The 18,521-nt window shown below is 47.3% G+C and overlaps 1 protein-coding gene across 1 annotated transcript in view; it reads right to left on the bottom strand.

Annotated features, from left to right (window-relative positions):
- The window catches only part of LOC135227168 (ribonuclease P/MRP protein subunit POP5-like), a 64,946-nt gene extending 49,264 nt beyond the window's left edge, over positions 1–15,682 (bottom strand). Inside the window, exon 1 of the mRNA XM_064221032.1 lies at positions 15,525–15,682. Within this exon, the coding sequence (XP_064077102.1) occupies positions 15,525–15,544 (20 nt within the window). The 5' untranslated portion in view covers positions 15,545–15,682. The remainder of the gene's footprint in view (positions 1–15,524) is intronic.
- Between the last annotated feature and the right edge of the window lie 2,839 nt (positions 15,683–18,521).

Here is an 18,521-nt window from a genome sequence, read left to right as displayed (position 1 = left end):
GTCAAGTAGTGGGTTCTCCCCTCATTGACAAAATATCTCTCTGTACCGTTAATGGGTTAGTTCTCATTGACAAACATTCATTAACTTGATATTGCGTAAGCGAATAAGGACAAGGTTCGGAAGAGCTCTCCTTCTCATTCGCAGACTCTCGTACAAGAAATAGACTTGTAGACTACGTTCAATGAACGCTTATGTCCAGTATCTTAAGAAGCTTGAGCTGTCTGCTTCGATTCTCTAAGTTTTGTTCATGAAACTTGCCTGTCAGATATGTATGTAGCTGTATTTCCGAATTCAGCTATATATATGTCTGCCAGGTAAGTATGAACAAACTTTATTGTGATATAATAAAATTTTTTGCCTTGCGTTATTTTACTACTGGTTGGTTCAAAGTCATACACGCTTGCTGTAGTTACCTCTTCGGATGGCAACCGAGAGGTCTATTGTCTACTATTTTAAGGACATTTAATCGTCACTCCCTGCAGCCTTCCAGGAGTTTCCGATTTATCTTTTACCGTTGTATGGTAGTGTTCTGACGACACAAACGCATCTATATATTTAGCGTTTTCTGTTTCGCTTAAATATACCAGCTTGAGAGTCTCTTTTTGTTCATTCAAAATAACGGGACCTATTTCTTCGTAGAATAGGGTAGCTGGCAACCCAGACATAAAGTTAAGAGACGACGTTCGTAAGCTGCTGGCTGCTGCTGTGTCTGACGTCCAAGTTTCCAACCGAGCCACCAGTAACAGATCGTGCGCTGTCATGCGCTGTAGGTTACGTCTCTCTCTCCTGCGGGATTGACTGACTAACCGTATCTCTGTGCTGGCGGTTACGTCTCTCCTGCGGGATTGACTGACCTAACTGTATCTCTGTCCTACAATCACGGACTTTAGCCTAAGATTGAGGGGATTTCTACGTGAATGAAATAAACGTTGCAATTAGTTTTGCCTACTATGTTCAACAGAGTTATCTCTTTATCCTTTCGGTGCTCGTTACCGCAACATTGCACTTTTATATGCTCTCCTGCTTAGGCAAAGCGCAGCCTTATAGGGAAGTAAGCATACTCGGGGAGGGAATGGATGAGCTTGCTGGGGACCATTTCCTTCCTGAAGAAGTTTGTTTCCCCGAATAGACTGCAATTCAGACCACAGTTTTTCCTAGGGGGAAACTGAAACTATTATTCAAGATCTAGGAATTATCTGAAACATCTCTCAGTGCGTCATGATAAAAAGAAGGTGCCGGACATCTGGATAGTGTTTCAGATGTCCTGGATCTTAATCTGAAAGAAGTAAATGCAATTCGGTAGTCCCTCCAGTCCTCGAAACGAGTTTTTGGAACCAGTGGTCCACATCAACTCTGATATTCCACAGCTCTCTCATATCTTAAGAAGTATCTTCTCTCGGTCTGCTCGAGTTACGAGAAAGAGCCTATTATAACAACAGGCGTAGATGTAACGATCATCTAGAGGTTCGTTACAGGATTGCAAAAGTCCGTACGAATCGTCTCGATCGACGGCAGCAACGATAGATACTAACATGCTAGGTATTTTAATTAAGTGTGTTCTTTTTATGGTTGTCTGAGAGGGTTATTTCCTCTTCAGTATGTGAAGTGTAATGTGTTACGTTAGCTTTGTGTGTGGTCAGGTCTCAACTTATCCTAGCATGAATGCCCCTGGTAAGAGAGGGCTAGGGTTTCCTGTCAACAAATTGGTCCCGTCCAGTTTGTCAGACCCTTGTTATTAGCTTTCTCACAAACAGGTCACATCCTAGTTGAGAGCTACTAAGGTTTAGCAGGCTAAGAGGCAGGACCTACGAAGTCAGCTACCTTAGCAGGTAAGGAACTTAATAAATAATTTTAAATAATTTTAAAAATTATTAATTTTTGAATTATGACGATGTTGCTGTCTGTGACCCACCTCCAAGTGTCAATCAGCTATATATATACCTGCCAGGTAAGTGTCATGCATAAAAATGATATTGTTATGATACAATAAAGTTTTATGCATACTTACCTGGCAGGTATATATAATTAAATTTTCCCACCCTCCTCCCCTCCCCCAGGAGACAGGGTTCAGAGAAAATCGATAGGAAAACGGGAATAGTTCCAAGTACCAGCGCCACGGGAACGTGGGGGAGATCACGAACTACCAGTGGTCTAGCGGTTGCCGAGAGTTTTGAAAATTCTGCCAGTGCGAACAGACAACAGAGAATGTTGTTTGACAGATTTGCATCTGTCAAACAACAAAGACCTTCACGATCATTGAGGTCTGTGGAATCTCGATTCTAGCTCACATCTACTTTTGCCTCTACCTGTTTTCTCGGAGTCAGACATCGTGCGAGATCAGGCGACATATAGTAGCCCTGATTTCTTATTGACGAAGTCGATTGCGGGGCGACGTTGGGTTGCGTTGATACACCCCCAAGGTTTGCTTAGATTGAATCGCCCAGGGCAGTCCAGGACATCATCCTTCAGCTAAGAATAGTGCCTTTTGGTCTTCAGGGTACAGCCTTGCTGTCATTGATTCGTCTGACTGGTCAACTGGTCGTTCACCTGACGTTAGTACAGACTGTGCATTTCCGGATCGAAGCTTTCAATATGGAACTTAGACGTAGTCTGAAGTTCGTGATGTCACAAAGCATTCGAACCTCTCCTGCCTGTTAACTTCTTGTATGTGATCAGGAAGGCCTTCTTCTAACCACCCTAGATACGACAAAGAGGGTTAGTGAGATTTTAAGCCATCGTCACAAGTTTTGGTTTTCTTTAGAGAACACAAGGAGGTGTGCTCTCTAAGCCTTTCGTTATGGCCTAAGAATGGAAACCCTTTTTGTCCTTGGGCACAAGTTAGTGGCAGGAGCCAGAGAGAGTCCTGTGCCCTGTCAGGTCTCTCAAGTTTTATCTACTTAAAAATCAAGAAAGTCGAAGTCAGTCGGGCGGAATCTGCAGTGTTCCGAAAAAAGACCAGACTTGCCCATATCGAAGTACACCCTGGTTTTAGGGTTAAGGAGTTCTTTCAAAAAATGCTCCTTCATTGTGTTTGCACAAAGATTTGAAAGCTTTTTATCTGAATGCTCACGAGGTGAGGGCGCGGCCTCGGAAGCATTTCAACAGAGCATGGCACTCAGCAACATCCTGAGTAACATGTTTTTAGCGAAGCAATCTGGGTTCACTTCACACTCCCTGCGAGATGTGAAGATGGCATGATGATCTGCTGCTCGCTAGGGCCATACGTGTCTGCAGACACAATCTTGGGGGCAAGAAGTACTACTCATCCTATCCTGTAGAAAATGGTTAGGAAGAGCTCTTAATTTATTGTGGAGTCGCTGACAACGGCGACTTCTTAACTCTGAAGCCTTAGTTAACACACATTAACTTTGGCTAGGTTGGTCAGGTGGTGATATATATAATTATATATATATTTATTTTATTTACTTCTTAGCCCTCATGGTATGGTCAATATGGTCTAGTCACATTGTGGTCACGCCCCCGTTGGACAGATCATCTGGAGTGCACCAGCTTCATAGGTCTACCTCGCTGGCAACTCTAGTAAAGCAGAAGCAGACTTGGGTGACAGTAATCACGAAGTCGGCTATGCTAACAGGTGGAACCAAGATGTAAATCATCTGCATGCATTTGTTTTCCCAAAATCCTTCTATTCTGTCCCTTCCCACCTCCAAAGGTGGGATTCAGCTATATATATATATCTGACAGGTAAGTTCATGAGCAAAATGATATTGTTATGATACAATAAAGTTTTGTTCATACTTACCTGGCAGATATATATATTTCAAGTACCACCCACCCTCCCCTCAGGGGACAGTGGAAATAAAAATTATGAATAGAAAATGGGAATGGTTCCTGATACCCGCCTCCCAGCGGCGGGAATGGGTACTAACCACCTGGCCGACCACTGCGTGTGTCGGAAGTTTTTTTTTAAATTCTGTCGGACTTCAGAAAAATACAGCTATATATATACCTGCCAGGTAAGTATGCATAAAACTTATTTTGTATCATAACAATATCATTTTCATACTTACAGTAATATAGGCAACAAAATGTTGTTTTATTGTGCTGATTACAACTGCAAATCTTGAGTAAGATCAGTAAACGTTACATACATACGCTAACATTGTTCAAACATGAATGCTGGGAAGGCTGGGAAAGATGATTTTCGTCACTGATCAGAACCTGTACATCCACACAGTAGCCCCCCACCCCCATATTGGATTTTCAAAACTGCCTTGAAAACATTTTTTACGAAGAGCGTCACATGCTTATTTTAGTTCGTATGGGGCTTTCATATATCACATTATGTTGACGAAACTTCAATCTTTTGAATGGTATGCTTGGAGTTGTAACTGTATTCTTGTTTCACCATTTAAATATCGAGTGAATAAGACCTGAAAACCGTGATAAGGGTTGGTAGTCGCTGGTTTTTCCCTAGGTACTTTAAATTCTTGTTCAGTAAGTAAAATAACATAGGAAAACGTCAATGCAATAGTCTAGGCCACCGCGGATTGCTTCTGTATAAATACCAAATAATGAATCGGAGCCACTACAGACCCGGGGACGAGCAATTTTCGCGGGAAAAAATATCTGAGAATAACATTTTTTGCCCTTTTTTTTGTAATTGACCCAGTAAAAATAAAGCCTAAAAAACATCAAACGGTAAAGGGGGGACCATTGGGAAACCGGGGTTTTTGGGGGGGGTGGGGAAGCGGCGAACGACTTTCACGGCGAACGTAACTCTCAATTCCCAGTTGTGAGGCCCAGAACTGTGACACTTAATGCAAAAAAATTTGACCCCTTACTCTGCATTTAAGGTTGACGTAGGCTAGGCTAGCCTAAGACCACTTACATTTGCAAAACTTTAGAACGACTAGCCTACATGTAAAAAAACTTCTAGACTAGACTTACCACTACCGACATAGGCTCCGACCCTTCTTTACTCTGCATTCAAGGTTGACGTAGGCTGGAGGCTAGCTACCACTAACGACATTATATTATCCGCATTTTTAAAGATTCTTGGCAGGCGAGACATGTTCTGGCAAGAGGTAATATTGCGCTGCGCGCGCTAACCACAGAGCTTACAGTAGGCCGCGGCGGAACGGCGCTACGCGCCTTATCCGCATTTTTAAAGATTCTTGGCAGGCGAGACATGTTCTGGTAAGAGGTAATATTGCGCTGCGCGCGCTAACCACGAGCTTACAGTAGGCTGCGGCGGAACGGCGCTACGCGCCTTATCCGCATTTTTAAAGATTCTTGGCAGGCGAGACATGTTCTGGCAAGAGTAATATTGCACTGCGAGCGCTAACCACAGAGGTTACAGTGAATTAGCCACAGTACATACAAAAAACCACGACTAGCCTATTTTCCCCCACCATAACTGTAACATTGAACGCCTTCCTCGTTCGTCCACGGCCTTACTGTTTGAACACGTTGCTCCGGTACAGGCTTCGAAACTAACCGAAACAGTACTCTTCGAACACGTGCTTCGGTACTGGCTTCGAACTAACCGAAACACTAGTTTTAAGGCTAACAAACATTAATATACAACTTACCTTATTCACATTTCAAAGTCGCTGCTGTGCCGAACTGATACCTTCTTACCGCACTTGCTGTTTGTACAGCTCCGCATGTAAATCACTTGGCCCGTGGCCTTGCTGGTCCCATGTTTCATGAACAGTCAGCTCGCTGTGTTGCACATTGTAGTAGGGTAGAACACGGCGGCAGGCCAACCCTCATCACGGTGGACGGGTCTTATTCACTCGATATTTAATTGGTGAAACAAGAATACAATTGCAACTCTAAGCATACCATTTAAAAGACTGAAGTTTCGTCAACATAATGTGATATATGAAAGAAACCCCATCACGAACTAAAATAAGCATGTGAGCTCTTCGTAAAATATGTTTTCAAGGCAGTTTTGAAATCCAAATGGTATGGCGGCTACGTTTTTTTGCATGGAAGGTTCTCATCAGTGACGGCCACCATCTTTCCCCAGCCTTCCCCAGCACTCATTTGAACAATGTTAGCGTATATATGTAACGTTTATTGAATCTTACTCAAGATTGCAGTTGTAATCAGCACAATAAAACAACATTTTGTTGCCTATATTAGTGAAAGTATGAAAACTTGTTTATTCCGGGGTTATGGTTGGAACTGAATTCATTCTTACCTTGTAATCGGTGGTTTTTATCCTTACTGCCATCACAACTGAAACTCCACAGTGCTTATTTGAGTGTAATTATACACATTTTGGTCTTAATTCACTCCACAGTGCACTTGAACCACGCTGTGGTTCCTGGTTACTAAGCACTCATCCGCAAACACAGTTACGAGCAGCAGACGACAACACTGATTATGAGATGCAAAGCTTTATTCCCTTAATTGTTTACTTTACTCAATATTTAGTTTAACTTTACTTCAAAATGACAATTTGTCTAAAAATACATTTTTCCTAACTATACAAACCTGAGGTCCTTTTACAATAGGAAGGTACTAGCGGCAGCTGGATAGGTCGTAAGCTTTCGAACAAGGGGTTCGGTAGTTAACTGCTTGTCCGACAGGCGCGCGCGCGCGGACTGGGAGGTAAACAAATCACTTTTGCTTGGCCCAAGCAAAAACTGCAGAGTGAGGGGGTGGCATGAGGTGGGGCTATGTGTAAAAGGACCTCAGGTTTGTATAGTTAGGAAAAAAAAATGCAATTTTTAGACAAATTGTCATTTGTTCCGACACGGCATACAAACCTTCGGTCCTTTTACAATAGGAAGACTCACTTCTTGGTGGGAGGAATCTGAGTCTTTTGTGAACAGATGGTGTTCGCCCAAACCTTGGAAGCCTCCCTGGTCGTAAGAGCGAGGGAGGGATCCAAGCCTCTGTCAGATTGATCGGGGTGTGCACCGCAGGATCAATGGTCAGACCTCTGGACCGAGTACTAAGAGAGAGGAGCATGCGTATCTCTTCGTACCAGCAATGTAAGAACTTGTTCCTGTACAGGAGCAAATATAAAAGTCATGGGTTTGACTCTTGTAGGCATCCACTTCCCCCCCTTGTAGAAGGAAGTGGTGGATATTCTGCTCCTCCCTCCCCTAGTGAAAGGGATAGGATGGGGCTCTGTCATATAGCTCACCTGCATCTCGTCCTCATCCAGCGTAGTGACGACCGTGGCCCTCTGCCCACAGGTAGAGGAGGAGGAAAAGATGGGAAGAGAGAGCCAGTCACTCACTCACTCACACATCCATCCACACAGTCACACCAGGACTCGATGCTGTTCAGCCTGCGAGGGTCTGGTTAGCTACACAACTTGTTGAGCAGCCACCACGGGTCCCAAGGAAAAGGTATCCAAGGACCTGTGGGCAATATCCCGAAGGTAGTAAGAAGGACGTAAAGGTAGTCTGGTTAGACCAGACCCCTGCCTTCAGGAGCCTGCGCCACGGAGAAGTTCTTACGAAACGCCAACGAGGGGCCAACTACTTCTGACTTCGTGAGCTCTCGGACGGGACGTACGGATGTCGTCACTACCATCAGCCTCATACGCCCTCCTGATGACCTCACGCAGCCAGAATGAAAGAGTGTTCTTGGATACTTCTTTCTTGGTGACCCCGGTGCTAACGAAGAGGCGTCGACACTCAGGCCTGAGGTGTCGAGTTCTCTTCAGATAGCGCCGTAGCGCCCTCACAGGACAAAGCAGCATCTCATCCGCATCATTATCGGTGAAGTCCAATAGGGAGGGAATCGTGAATGACTCGAACCTGTCGTCAGGGATCGACGGTTTCTGAGTCTTCGCAACGAAGTTCGGGACGAAATCGAGCGTCACGATCCCCATCCCCTGGAGTGTCGTACATCATAGGAAAGACCATGAAGTTCCCCTACTCTCTTCGCGATGCCAGGGCCAGCAAGAAGAGGGTCTTGAGGGTCAGATCCCTTTCTGACGACTCTCGGAGTGGCTCGAACGGCGTTCGAGTCAGACTCCTAAGGACGAGAGTCACATCCCACGCAGGGGGCCTGAGTTCCCTGGGTGGGCAAGACCTTTCGAAGCTCCTCATAAGCAAGGAGATCTCGAACGAGTTCGAGATGTCCAATCCCATCAGTTTCAGGACGAGCGCCAAGGCGGCTCTGTATCCTTTGACTGTGGGGACTGAGAGGAGCTTCTCTCGGCGAAGAAAAAACGAGGAAATCCGCTACCTGCTGAAGAGTGGCTCTGAGAGGAGATAGACCCCGTCTACGACACCAACCACAGAAGACGGCCCACTTCCCCTGGTACACAGCTGCAGAGGACTGACGGACGTTTCCAGCCATCTCTGTTGCTGCGCTACGAGAAAAGCCTCTCGTTCGCAAGAGATGGTGGATAACAGCCAGCCGTGAAGACGTAGAGACTGGACTGCTCGGTGGTACGCTCGACGTGTGGCTGGGCGAGAAGGTTGTGCCAAGGGGGAATCTCTCTTTCGGTTCTCCTGCGAGAAGAGCCAGCAGGTCCGGATACCAAATGGCCTGTGGCCATTTGGAGCCACCAGGATCATCCTGAGATTCGGGGTGACCAGTGCTCGATCTGATCACCTTGCGAATCAGGCTGAACAGGGGGAAAGGCATAGGCGAAGAGGTTGTCCCACGGTGTTGAAGAGCGTCCTCTGCAGCTGCCCATGGGTCCGGCACGGCCGAGAAGAACACCTGGAGCTTCCTGTTGTGCCGGGTGGCGAACAGATCCAACGACTGGTCGCCCCCACCCCACAGGTCGAAGAGCCTTTCGCCACTCCTGGTAGAGGACCATTCGGTTCCTATCACCTGATCCGACGGCTGAGCGTGTCTGCTACTACATTCCTCTTCCCTGGAATGTAGCGTGCCGACAGCTCTATTGAGTGTGCCTCGGCCCACTCGTGCAACCTGCCGAGTCAACTGGTACAACGGGAGAGACACTAGTCCCCCTGTTTTGTTGACGTAAGCCACCACCGTGGTGTTGTCGCACATCAACACCACTGAGTGTCCCATCAAGCGGTCCTGAAACTCTTGGAGAGCGAGGAACGCTGCCTTGTTAGTTTCCAGTACATTTGATGTGAAGGTGCTTGTCGTTCTCGTCCCACACTCCTGAAGTCAGCAACTCCTCCAGGTGTGCGCCCCATCCCTCGGTCGATGCGTCTGAGAACAGCTGCATGTCCGGGGGGGGAGTGCGCAGGGGCACTCCTCTTAAGAGGTTCCTGTCGTCCAGCCACCAGGCTAGGTCCTGCCTCACCTCCTGTGTCAGTGACACTGGAAAGCTTGGGGGATCCGTCGCCTGTGACCAACTCTCCTTTAGTCTCCACTGAAGAGACCGCAGGTGAAGACGCCCGTGAGGGACTAACTTCTCGAGTGACGACAGGTGTCCGATCACGACTTGCCATCGCTGAGCTGCCGTTCCTGCCGAGACAGGAAACTGGTTTGGCTGCCTCCCTGAATCTGCTGATCCGCGAGTCTGCGGGGAAGACTCGCCCTGCTACCGTGTCGATCAGCATACCCAGGTACTTCATCCTCTGCTTGGGCTCGAGATCGGACTTTTCGAAGTTCACAACGATCCCCAGATCGCGACAGAACTCGAGCAGTCGATCCCTGTCCTGTAGCAACTGCGAGCGGGAGCTCGCCAGGACTAACCAATCGTCGAGATACCTCATCAGACGTATCCCGTGCGAATGGGCCCAAGCAGACACCAGAGTGAACACTCGCGTGAACACCTGTGGGGCGGTTGGGAGACCGAAGCAAAGCCATGCCCAACAACTGGTACACCGTCCCGTCGAGGATGAAGCGGAGGTACTTTCTGGAGGACTGATGAATGGGTATTTGGAAATACGATCCTTCAAGTCCACTGAAAGCATGAAATCGTTCTCCCTGATGGAGTCGAGCACTGAGCGTGCCGTCTCCATCGTGAACCGGGTCTGGCGAACAAACCGGTTCAGGGGAGAGAGATCTATCACCGGGCGCCAGCCTCCCGTAGACTTTTCCACCAGGAAGAGTCGACTGTAAAAAGACCCGGTGACTGATCCGTGACGATTTCTACAGCTCTCTTGCTCAGCATGGTCTTGATCTCCTGTCTCAGTGCTACGTCCTTCGATGACCCTGGAACTACGACTGCTGTTGGACCGGGTTGGAGGTGGTGAGGGGTGGCCGAGATTCGAAGGGTAATAGGATATCCCTCCCGAAGGAACATCTACAATCCAGGTCTCGGCGCCGTAGCGCTGCCAAGTTGCCCAATGGTCTGGCCAGGCACCCCCCCACTTCAGCAGCAGGTGAGGGGGAACGCCGTCCCTAGCGTTTCCCCCCTTTCTTCGACTTCTTCCCAGAGCCTCCAGGGCGGGAGGAGGAGGGCTGGGAGGAGGGCTGGTTACGGCTCCCCTTGCCAGAAGTCGAAGAAGACAGAGTCATTCCCCGGGGCTTCGACGCAGCTACCGTCTTAGCCACCGAGGAAGCGCTAGCCGAGCTCTTAGACTTGGCCGCAGTCCGAGGCTGCCCAGAAACCTTCGAGACCGCCTGGTGAACCAGCCGGTCACTGTCGGTCAGTGCGCCGTCTGTCCACCGCAGCCTCCACCATCTCTCCTGGGAAGAGAGACGTGGAACTCCGTAAAGGTCCGTTGCGAAGTCCCAACGCCGCTTCACGCCCAGCCGCCCTGGAAACCCGAGTAAGGACAGCGTCCCTTCGTCGGAGAACCAGGTTGGCCCACAGTTCACCGTCTGGTGGGCAAGGAAGGAGATGGCTCTTCCCCCAGACTGGCAAAGTCTCCTGAAGGCCGAGTCATCTTCGGGAGAAATTCCCCCGGAGTTGGCTGCGACCTTAGATACTGTGAGGGACCACAGATCTGCCAGAGGACGGCCTGGAAAGCTGCCATGGCGGTAGATTCCAGGCCGAGTGCCTCTTGCTGCGAGAACCACAGGTTCTCGGACAGGAGCTGCTGCAGAGACACACCCGGAGTTAGCCTGGCTAACTCCGGGTTCACCTGTTTGGGCGGCATCGGGTCTTCAGATGGCACGTAAAAACGCCGCTGTCGCAGCAGAGGAGGTGGAAGCAGCTTGCTCGACCTGCCAGACTTGAGCGAACCGTCTTGTCCGGAGACAAGCGATTCAACCTGGTCCAGCACTGAGTCCGCAAGCTCAGAACGCGGCCAAACCCACCGTCGGTCTGGGTTCCCTCTTCGGCCCCAGAACGACTCGAGCCGGGACGTGGGCTCGATGGTGGGAGCGGCGATCCTTCCGCGAGGTCGTTGTGCTGACGAATCAGCGCAATAACCTCGGCAAAGTTCCTCTGGATCTCAGGAGTGACTGCGTCCTGCGGAGTCGGACCGTCCAGTCCCTCAAACAGGAGCACCTCCCGAGACCCTCCTCCCTCAAGGAGAGGAGCAGCGACAGACCCCTCTCTCTCCTCCAACCACCTGTGCGTATGACCTGGCTGGTCCGAGAACCGAGCCTGGTACGTACGACGATGTGGTGGGATCCTGAAGGGCGCACCCCTCACGATCACTCCTCAATACCTCGCCCCTCCCGGTGTAACCCGAGGAGGTTGAAGGTATGGGAGAGGAAGGACCTGACGCTCCCTCCTCGTCGCTGGCAGAACCAGCGGGCTTGGAAGACTGCAGGCGATCGCCAACCGCGCGTGGCGATCGACTGCAGACCTAGTCGAGCCGTCTCCGCTGTGGAGAACGGCTGGACCGAGAACAGCGGCCCCGGTCTCGTGTGTCAGAGGAGCTGGAGCTGGTCGCCGTACCCGATCGCTCTCTGTGAGAGTGACGGTCAGGCGACCGGCGAGCTCCACTGTCACGGTGAGATCGGTGCGTATCCTCACGGTGCGTCAGTTCGCTGGTACCAGCCGTGGCTGGTGCCGGCGAACGGGGGGACTCTCCCAGCCTCAGCCCCGTGCCCGGCCGGTCATGGACCGTCACGTCCGCCCGGGCCCGGGTAGCCAGCTGCTCGCCGCGAGAGCGAGAGCTGGTCTGGGTGAGAGTCGCGTGAGCGGCTGTCACCAGTATTCCTTCCGCTCCGTGCCGTGAACCTGACGCTGAGCGGACTCAGAGGTCTGGTTCCTGGCTGCACGGTCGCTGGTAGGCGACCGTACACTCGGTACCTCTCGCGAACGAGCGGCCGAGACGGACCCTGCTGCTGTGGCCAGAACCACTGACAGCAGGTGAGGAAGTGCCGGTGTTAGCCGGCACTCCTCTGGTCCCGTAGTCTTCTTCCTTGCGGAAGAAGAGACGGGTCCTGCCCCGAAGGAGCAGGGTGACCAGCGGAAGAACCCCCCGTCTCACCAGAGCGAGACGGGCCCTTAGAAGTTCCGAAGGAGACTTCTTGGGGGGGGGGGGGTGGGGGGGGGGGGAGGCGACCTTCTTCTTCTTCGGCGGGGGAGCCTTAGAAGAAGAAGGGGAAGAGGCGGCAGACGACGACGACGACGACGACGAAGAGACGATGAAGACGACGACGACACCTTCCTCTCTTCTTCTTCTTCTTCGTCAACCTTCTCAGGACCGACGTCAGATCTGTCATCCAGGACGGAGCCGGGGCTGCTGTTGCCGAAGCAACAGGCCCGGACGCACCTGTCCGAAACAGATCAGCATCGGGAGCAGCGGCGCCAGGAACAGGAACAACATCAGCAGGTGCAGGCATCACAGGAACGGCAGACGAGACAGCAGGAGCAGGTACAGGAACGGCAGCAGTGTCACCGGCAGGTACGGCAGACTGTGTAGGCGGTCCAGATGTGCGGACCAGCGGCACAGACATCCTAGGTACCGTGGGAGGTCCCAGGGGCGAGCTCTTCGGGCACACGAAGTCCGGTCGCGGCAGCACGGCAAACCCAGGTGGCGGCATCACACTCCCCGAGTTACGGCGTAACTGGACCCCTGCACCGATGTAGTGGGTGTCACAGAGACCGCGTGCTGGGTGTACACCAGGTGAGGAGGTAATGAAAGCGTAGCCGGGTGTTGTAAGGGTCGTGGTGGTGGTCGTGCTCGTTGCATGGGTGACCGCCACGGCGCCAGCGAGATGGTAGAGCAGCCCCTGGACACTCGGCACGCCCTGCAACCCCAACGATGCCCACACCTGTCCGAGGTCATCCTTCGCGGCAACCGCACCTGAGGAGGCAAAAGTCGGGTGATTAAGGGGATTCCTCTATCCCGCTCGCGCGAAGACGAACGGATAGAGGACCCAGAGTACAAACTGGACGTCAGGGTATCTAGCGCCCACCCTCCTCCACACTCGACAAGTCAGGAGAAGAGAAGGACCTAGACACCCCCCCCCGAAGGGGACGGCGCGAGACATGGAAGTTGAGCGGGGGGCAGGAAAGAAGACGAAGTGTCCGTCACCAAAGGAGTCGCGGGAGAGCTTTCCGACGACTCCTTTGCAGGCCTTCGCTTCTTCCTGCCCTCATACAAAGTCCACTGCGCCTCCGGACCAATCATTACAAACATCACAAAGGTCTCGGCTCGGGTGCATTCGCGCCCCCGACACCGAGCACACAAAATATGAGGGTCTATCTCGGGAAAGAGCGGAACTTCCCGCATTTACGCCCTTCGGTACCCGGCATAGTCTCCGTGGGGTAGCGAGGCGAGGAGATTCCATCATAAACAAATTAGGGTGAATTAATATGAAAAGAGAGAATGATTGTACTTACAAAGAACTCTTTCATACACAACACAACCAATACTTAAGAAAGCAAACGACGAAGAAGCGGGCAGAGAGCGTCGAACACACACGTCCACTCGCTGTGAGGCCGAAAGCAAAAAGTGATTTGTTTACCTCCCAGTCGCGCGCTTGGCTTGCGCCTGTCCGACAAGCAGTTAACTACCGAAACCCCTTGTTCGAAAGCTTACGACCTATCCAGCTGCCGCTAGTACCTTCCTATTGTTAAAGGACCGATGGTTTGTATTACGTATCGGAACAAATGTTTATTTAATTCATGTCTATTATCCCTTTTTTGCAACCAAATTAACCCCCAAAAATTACAAATGTTTCGGATGTATACTTACGAGCATACGACGTGAGGAAAAATGACTCATCGTTGCCAATCTAGTGGAGCGTCACACATACGCCGATGCATTTACAAACTGTTTCGATGAATTCTAGTTGTCATAGTAATGCAGTATGATAAAATTGCTGTAAAATAAGTACGTATATATAATACAAATAGATACGCTAATTTCACTTATTTCCCCGGTTTTTTGTGTAAGTCTTATGCCTAGTTTGGAGGGTAAACACATACCAATTGACAACACTGATAAACAATTGAAGAGCGCAAAACGCCGCAAAGAATGCCGTAGTCCCCTTGAATAAGTGCTGGTAAGAGGTTGGTTTACGATTGTTGTGATGAAAGTGCCCCAGCGTCTATGGGTACAAGTGGTGTGCAGATTTAGCACAGGAAATGGAAGTTTGTTGACACAAGTAAACATCAAGATGGTGTCAATCTTCGAAACCTTTTTAGTTGTAAGTAAAATTTCTAAAGCGTTTGGTGAGATTTTCCACTGCCGTAGTCCACCCTTTTCAACTACCCTCTGTTTAAATCTTAAAATTTGGCCTTAATTTTCTAACTTTTGGAGAAAAATACTTTACTTCGAAAGGAGAGTAGAGGTCTTTAGCTCCGTTTCTCACCAACAAGAAGTCTCGACTGATGCCCATCTCCGGTGTCAGGACGCGTTTATAATGTACTTTTTCGGAGGGTGGCAAGCGTTGATTGTAGGTGGCCTGTTTGGCCTGCTGTGATGTTTTACCCTATACAACCCCGAATAGTCCCCAAAGCAACCCTTCTCTGTACAACCACTTCATAAATTCGTCGGTGTTTCGTAGGAACCTCGATCAAGAATACTAATATACAAATGCGTATATTTATCGAAAAAAAAAAAAACTCGTCTGCTGTAACACTTTTGGGAAATAATACTGCATGCGTTCTGTCCATGTCGGCGGTGGCGAACGGAAAGGGCAAATTTTGTGACTGAAGGTATGATTGTCTGATTCATATTCATGGGACACGTTTTTATTGGTTGGAAAGGAAGTTAAGTTAACCATGTCCCTTGGGGATGACCTGGGTCAACCTGATACAGGATTGGTTTTTTTGGTTTAAAATTTCTCGCGTTGGGGGCGGGCCGACGTACAGCGCCTATCCGCGGCCAACTCAAGAACTACGGGAGCTCCGACCGCCGTGTCAGCCTTCACATCAAGTGGGTATATTAGAAAAATTTTCGTTTCACGGGAAAATATTGGCGGATGGTATTTTGGTGTAAAATGGTCGGAATACCTAGGCTAAGTGACTTACTGGTATATTTTGGATTCTGGGACAACAACTTTTATTCTAGGCTATGCATTTTGTTATTCTGGGTAATGGTTCTGGAATTGTAGGATCTGTCCCTGGGTCTGCGAACTACCCATACCGGAGAATGAATCATTTGCGACGTCTGTAAATAGGCACCTAGGCTAGTACCTAGCTAGGTATCATCCATGCCGCCTATCCCTCCCTCGACCTAAGTTCACAGCAATCTACCTAATTTAGGTCATCCACTCAACTCAACATGACGAAATGAATACATTACCTTTTTTTAAACCTGACCATTTCGTCAATTCACGTTCGAGGATGATAATACAATTAATAGTCGAGGTCTGAGGATAGGGATTTTGACGAGGACCAAACTTGAAAAAAGTCAAAGAAACGTGCTTGTAGTAGCAGTAATGTTAAAGATCGTCTTTGTAACTCCTCCTCTTTTTGTTCTACTTTTGTCGGTGTTTAAAGCTTAAATTTAATTTGTTTCCCATGGGTTTGAAATGCATTAAACTATCATTTTCCGATTTCAAACAACCATATCTACGCAAATTTGTCAAATGTGAAATATTTCAGTCCAACAGGAAGTTTTATTTGCCATTTTAGCGGTAGAATTATGCTTATTGATCCGTGAAAAACCAGCATTATCGCTGTCAAATATGTTCTTTCACACTTATTGAATTAGCTTTTTTTTTAATGTAATTAACGTATCTGAGATTCACAAAATATCTATGAGAAACTCTGCGCTTTAGTTATCCCTTCTTATGTGAGAAATGATACATTAAAAGAGAGAGATAAAAGATAACCTTGGTTGCTATGGCAATGGAGTGGCTCGGTGATCAAACAAAAACAAATGTCACTTGTGCGTAGCAATTAAGTGAAACTGATCTACAGGAGAAGAGGTTCTTGGGCCAAAATACATCAACCTATAACTTGTTAGGTAGTCAAGCACCTGCTATTTAGCAATTAACTGTCAAAGGTAGAGAGAGACCTATTCTACACCCGTTTCAGCTTTATGAATGTTAATGTCTTGGTCTAAATGTCCTTTTCCACATTCCTTCACTATAAAGGTAAAGCCACTTGTAACTCAAAAGAAATGGAATATCTTGCAGCGTCATATAGCTTAATTAACTATAAAGATAATTCTTTTAACAGTTCTTAAAGCTAACATACCAATGTTTGATGACATTTTAATCTTTAACAAGCAAATGCCTAATGTGAGACAAACCGAAAAGCTTCAGCTGTCATTTTCAGTTAGTGATGCAGTAACAAGTGTAAAAAATGAGCATACTTAAAACCAACAGGTGCATAGATTAATTCACTTTCGAGTTTAGGAGTAAACAATTAGAAATACCTACTTAATTTGTTTGGCCCGTGGTTTCAGAGTGGCTTTATGAAATTTTCTTTGTCTAGGAAGAAGAAGCAGTCGTGTTATGCTTACTCACCAAGTGTCATTTATATTGTGGCAAATAAATTTCTGACTCAAACTGGGATTGAAACCAGGTCTCTCAAAGAATGGCAACGGGTGCTATTGTCTGGCCATCGCAAGTCATAAAAGAATTGGACCTAAGTATCGCTGACCTGAAGTTTTTCCTGGACAGGCTACTGCATAACGTACTATAATCTACAAGTGTACTTTACTGAAAGCAAAATTTAAAAAATAAATAAACAGAGAACTTTCTTTTCAGGATACACAAACACACACCCTATTTACCTACCAGGAAACCAGAAGCAGTCGAAGAAAAATAATCCTATTTACCTACCAGGAAACCAGAAGCAGTCGAAGAAAAATAATCATTTACCTACCAGAAACCAAAGCAGCGAAGAAAAATAATCATGTCTCTGCGAGCACTGCCATTGCAATTCTTGAACTTAGGTGGGGAGATGATGTACATCATTGACCAGCGTCTTTCTTCGTGCTCAAAATATCCCATCAGATAAAGCAGCTAAAGGTAAAGTTCTACAGCTTCATAATTAACGCAAATATTGTTTATTGTAGTATGAAATATCTTTAGTAAGAATATATAGTAATTTTATTTGCTACAAATCAGATCATCATGTCAATATATATTTCTAATGGCAATCTGTCAAATCAAGAATTCACAGCAAAATTTGATATCTTTTAATACACCTGAAATTTTATTATGAATTATCATATACTACTCCTCAAATCCTCTCAGTATAGTACTTGATAAAAAATCAGTCTGGTCACTCTGTCCAGTTTTTTGTTTTTGTATTCATCAGGAAATCATAAAATGACAATTTTCATGAGAGAAATGATGCCTCCTGGATGAATATCATGTTATAAGTGACACTCATCAAAAGACATGATATTCGTCATGAGCTGTGATCACCATAGCACTTTTTACCTCTACTATTTCTGCAGTTCCAAAGATCTTATTTTCATTAGTTGCTCAACTCCTTCAACTGTTACTGATTCCAATTCGTCAATAACTCTTCTTTTCACAGTTTCGAAATGACATCATAGGTATCATGCTAAACAGACTCTTTGTAGAGGAACTTTTCAAACCTCAGGACCTCTACTGTCGCTCTGCCCTTCGCACTGTCTTCGACAAGTTGGCTCACGGATCTGTAATGAGACTCAATGCACCAAGCTATGGACAAGGTTTGCTCTCTTAACCTCTTCCATTGATTTGAAGAGTAAATAGAAGAATTTTACCTCCTAAAGCACTTTAAAACAAAGTGAATATAGTGCTGTACTGTAAAAGTAAATGTCTTTTTTTTTTTTTTTTTTTTTTGTTTTTTTTTTTTTTTTTTTAAGATGAGTGGATGAGATTATGAAATTTATGTTTAAAAGCCACATTTTCATACATTCTTGATATTTCTTGATAATTAGATAGCAATTGTACAATAATGTTCTTTCTAGTGAAATACAGTAAAGGGTGTTAGTATCAGTACAGTATTTTTGAAACATTTTAATTTATGTAAACACATCAACACAGTTTTGCTTCATCAACTTTGTTAAGCAATATACATTAACCTTGTTAAGCAATATATTTTAGATCTACTTTAGATCAATTACCACAGAACGTTTTCTAATCACCAGTATATCACTGGAAATCATTCCAGCTCTTTGATTTGATGTTGATGGGTTTGAAACATCAAGTTCTAATGTGCCCTCAACCGCTCGACTGCTCTTAGTGGACACTGAATCATCTAGATGCCCTAAGGTACTATGCCTCATCCCTCCAGTTCTGGCACAGGTGGAAGCTACACTTAATCTCTTCATTAAGGTAAGTTCAGAGCGTCA

Source organism: Macrobrachium nipponense, chromosome 20, assembly GCF_015104395.2.
Source record: "Macrobrachium nipponense isolate FS-2020 chromosome 20, ASM1510439v2, whole genome shotgun sequence".
In the NCBI taxonomy this organism is placed as follows: Eukaryota; Metazoa; Arthropoda; class Malacostraca; order Decapoda; family Palaemonidae; genus Macrobrachium; species Macrobrachium nipponense.
Note: the sequence above shows the minus strand (reverse complement) of the source record. Positions and strands in the feature narration are given on the sequence as shown.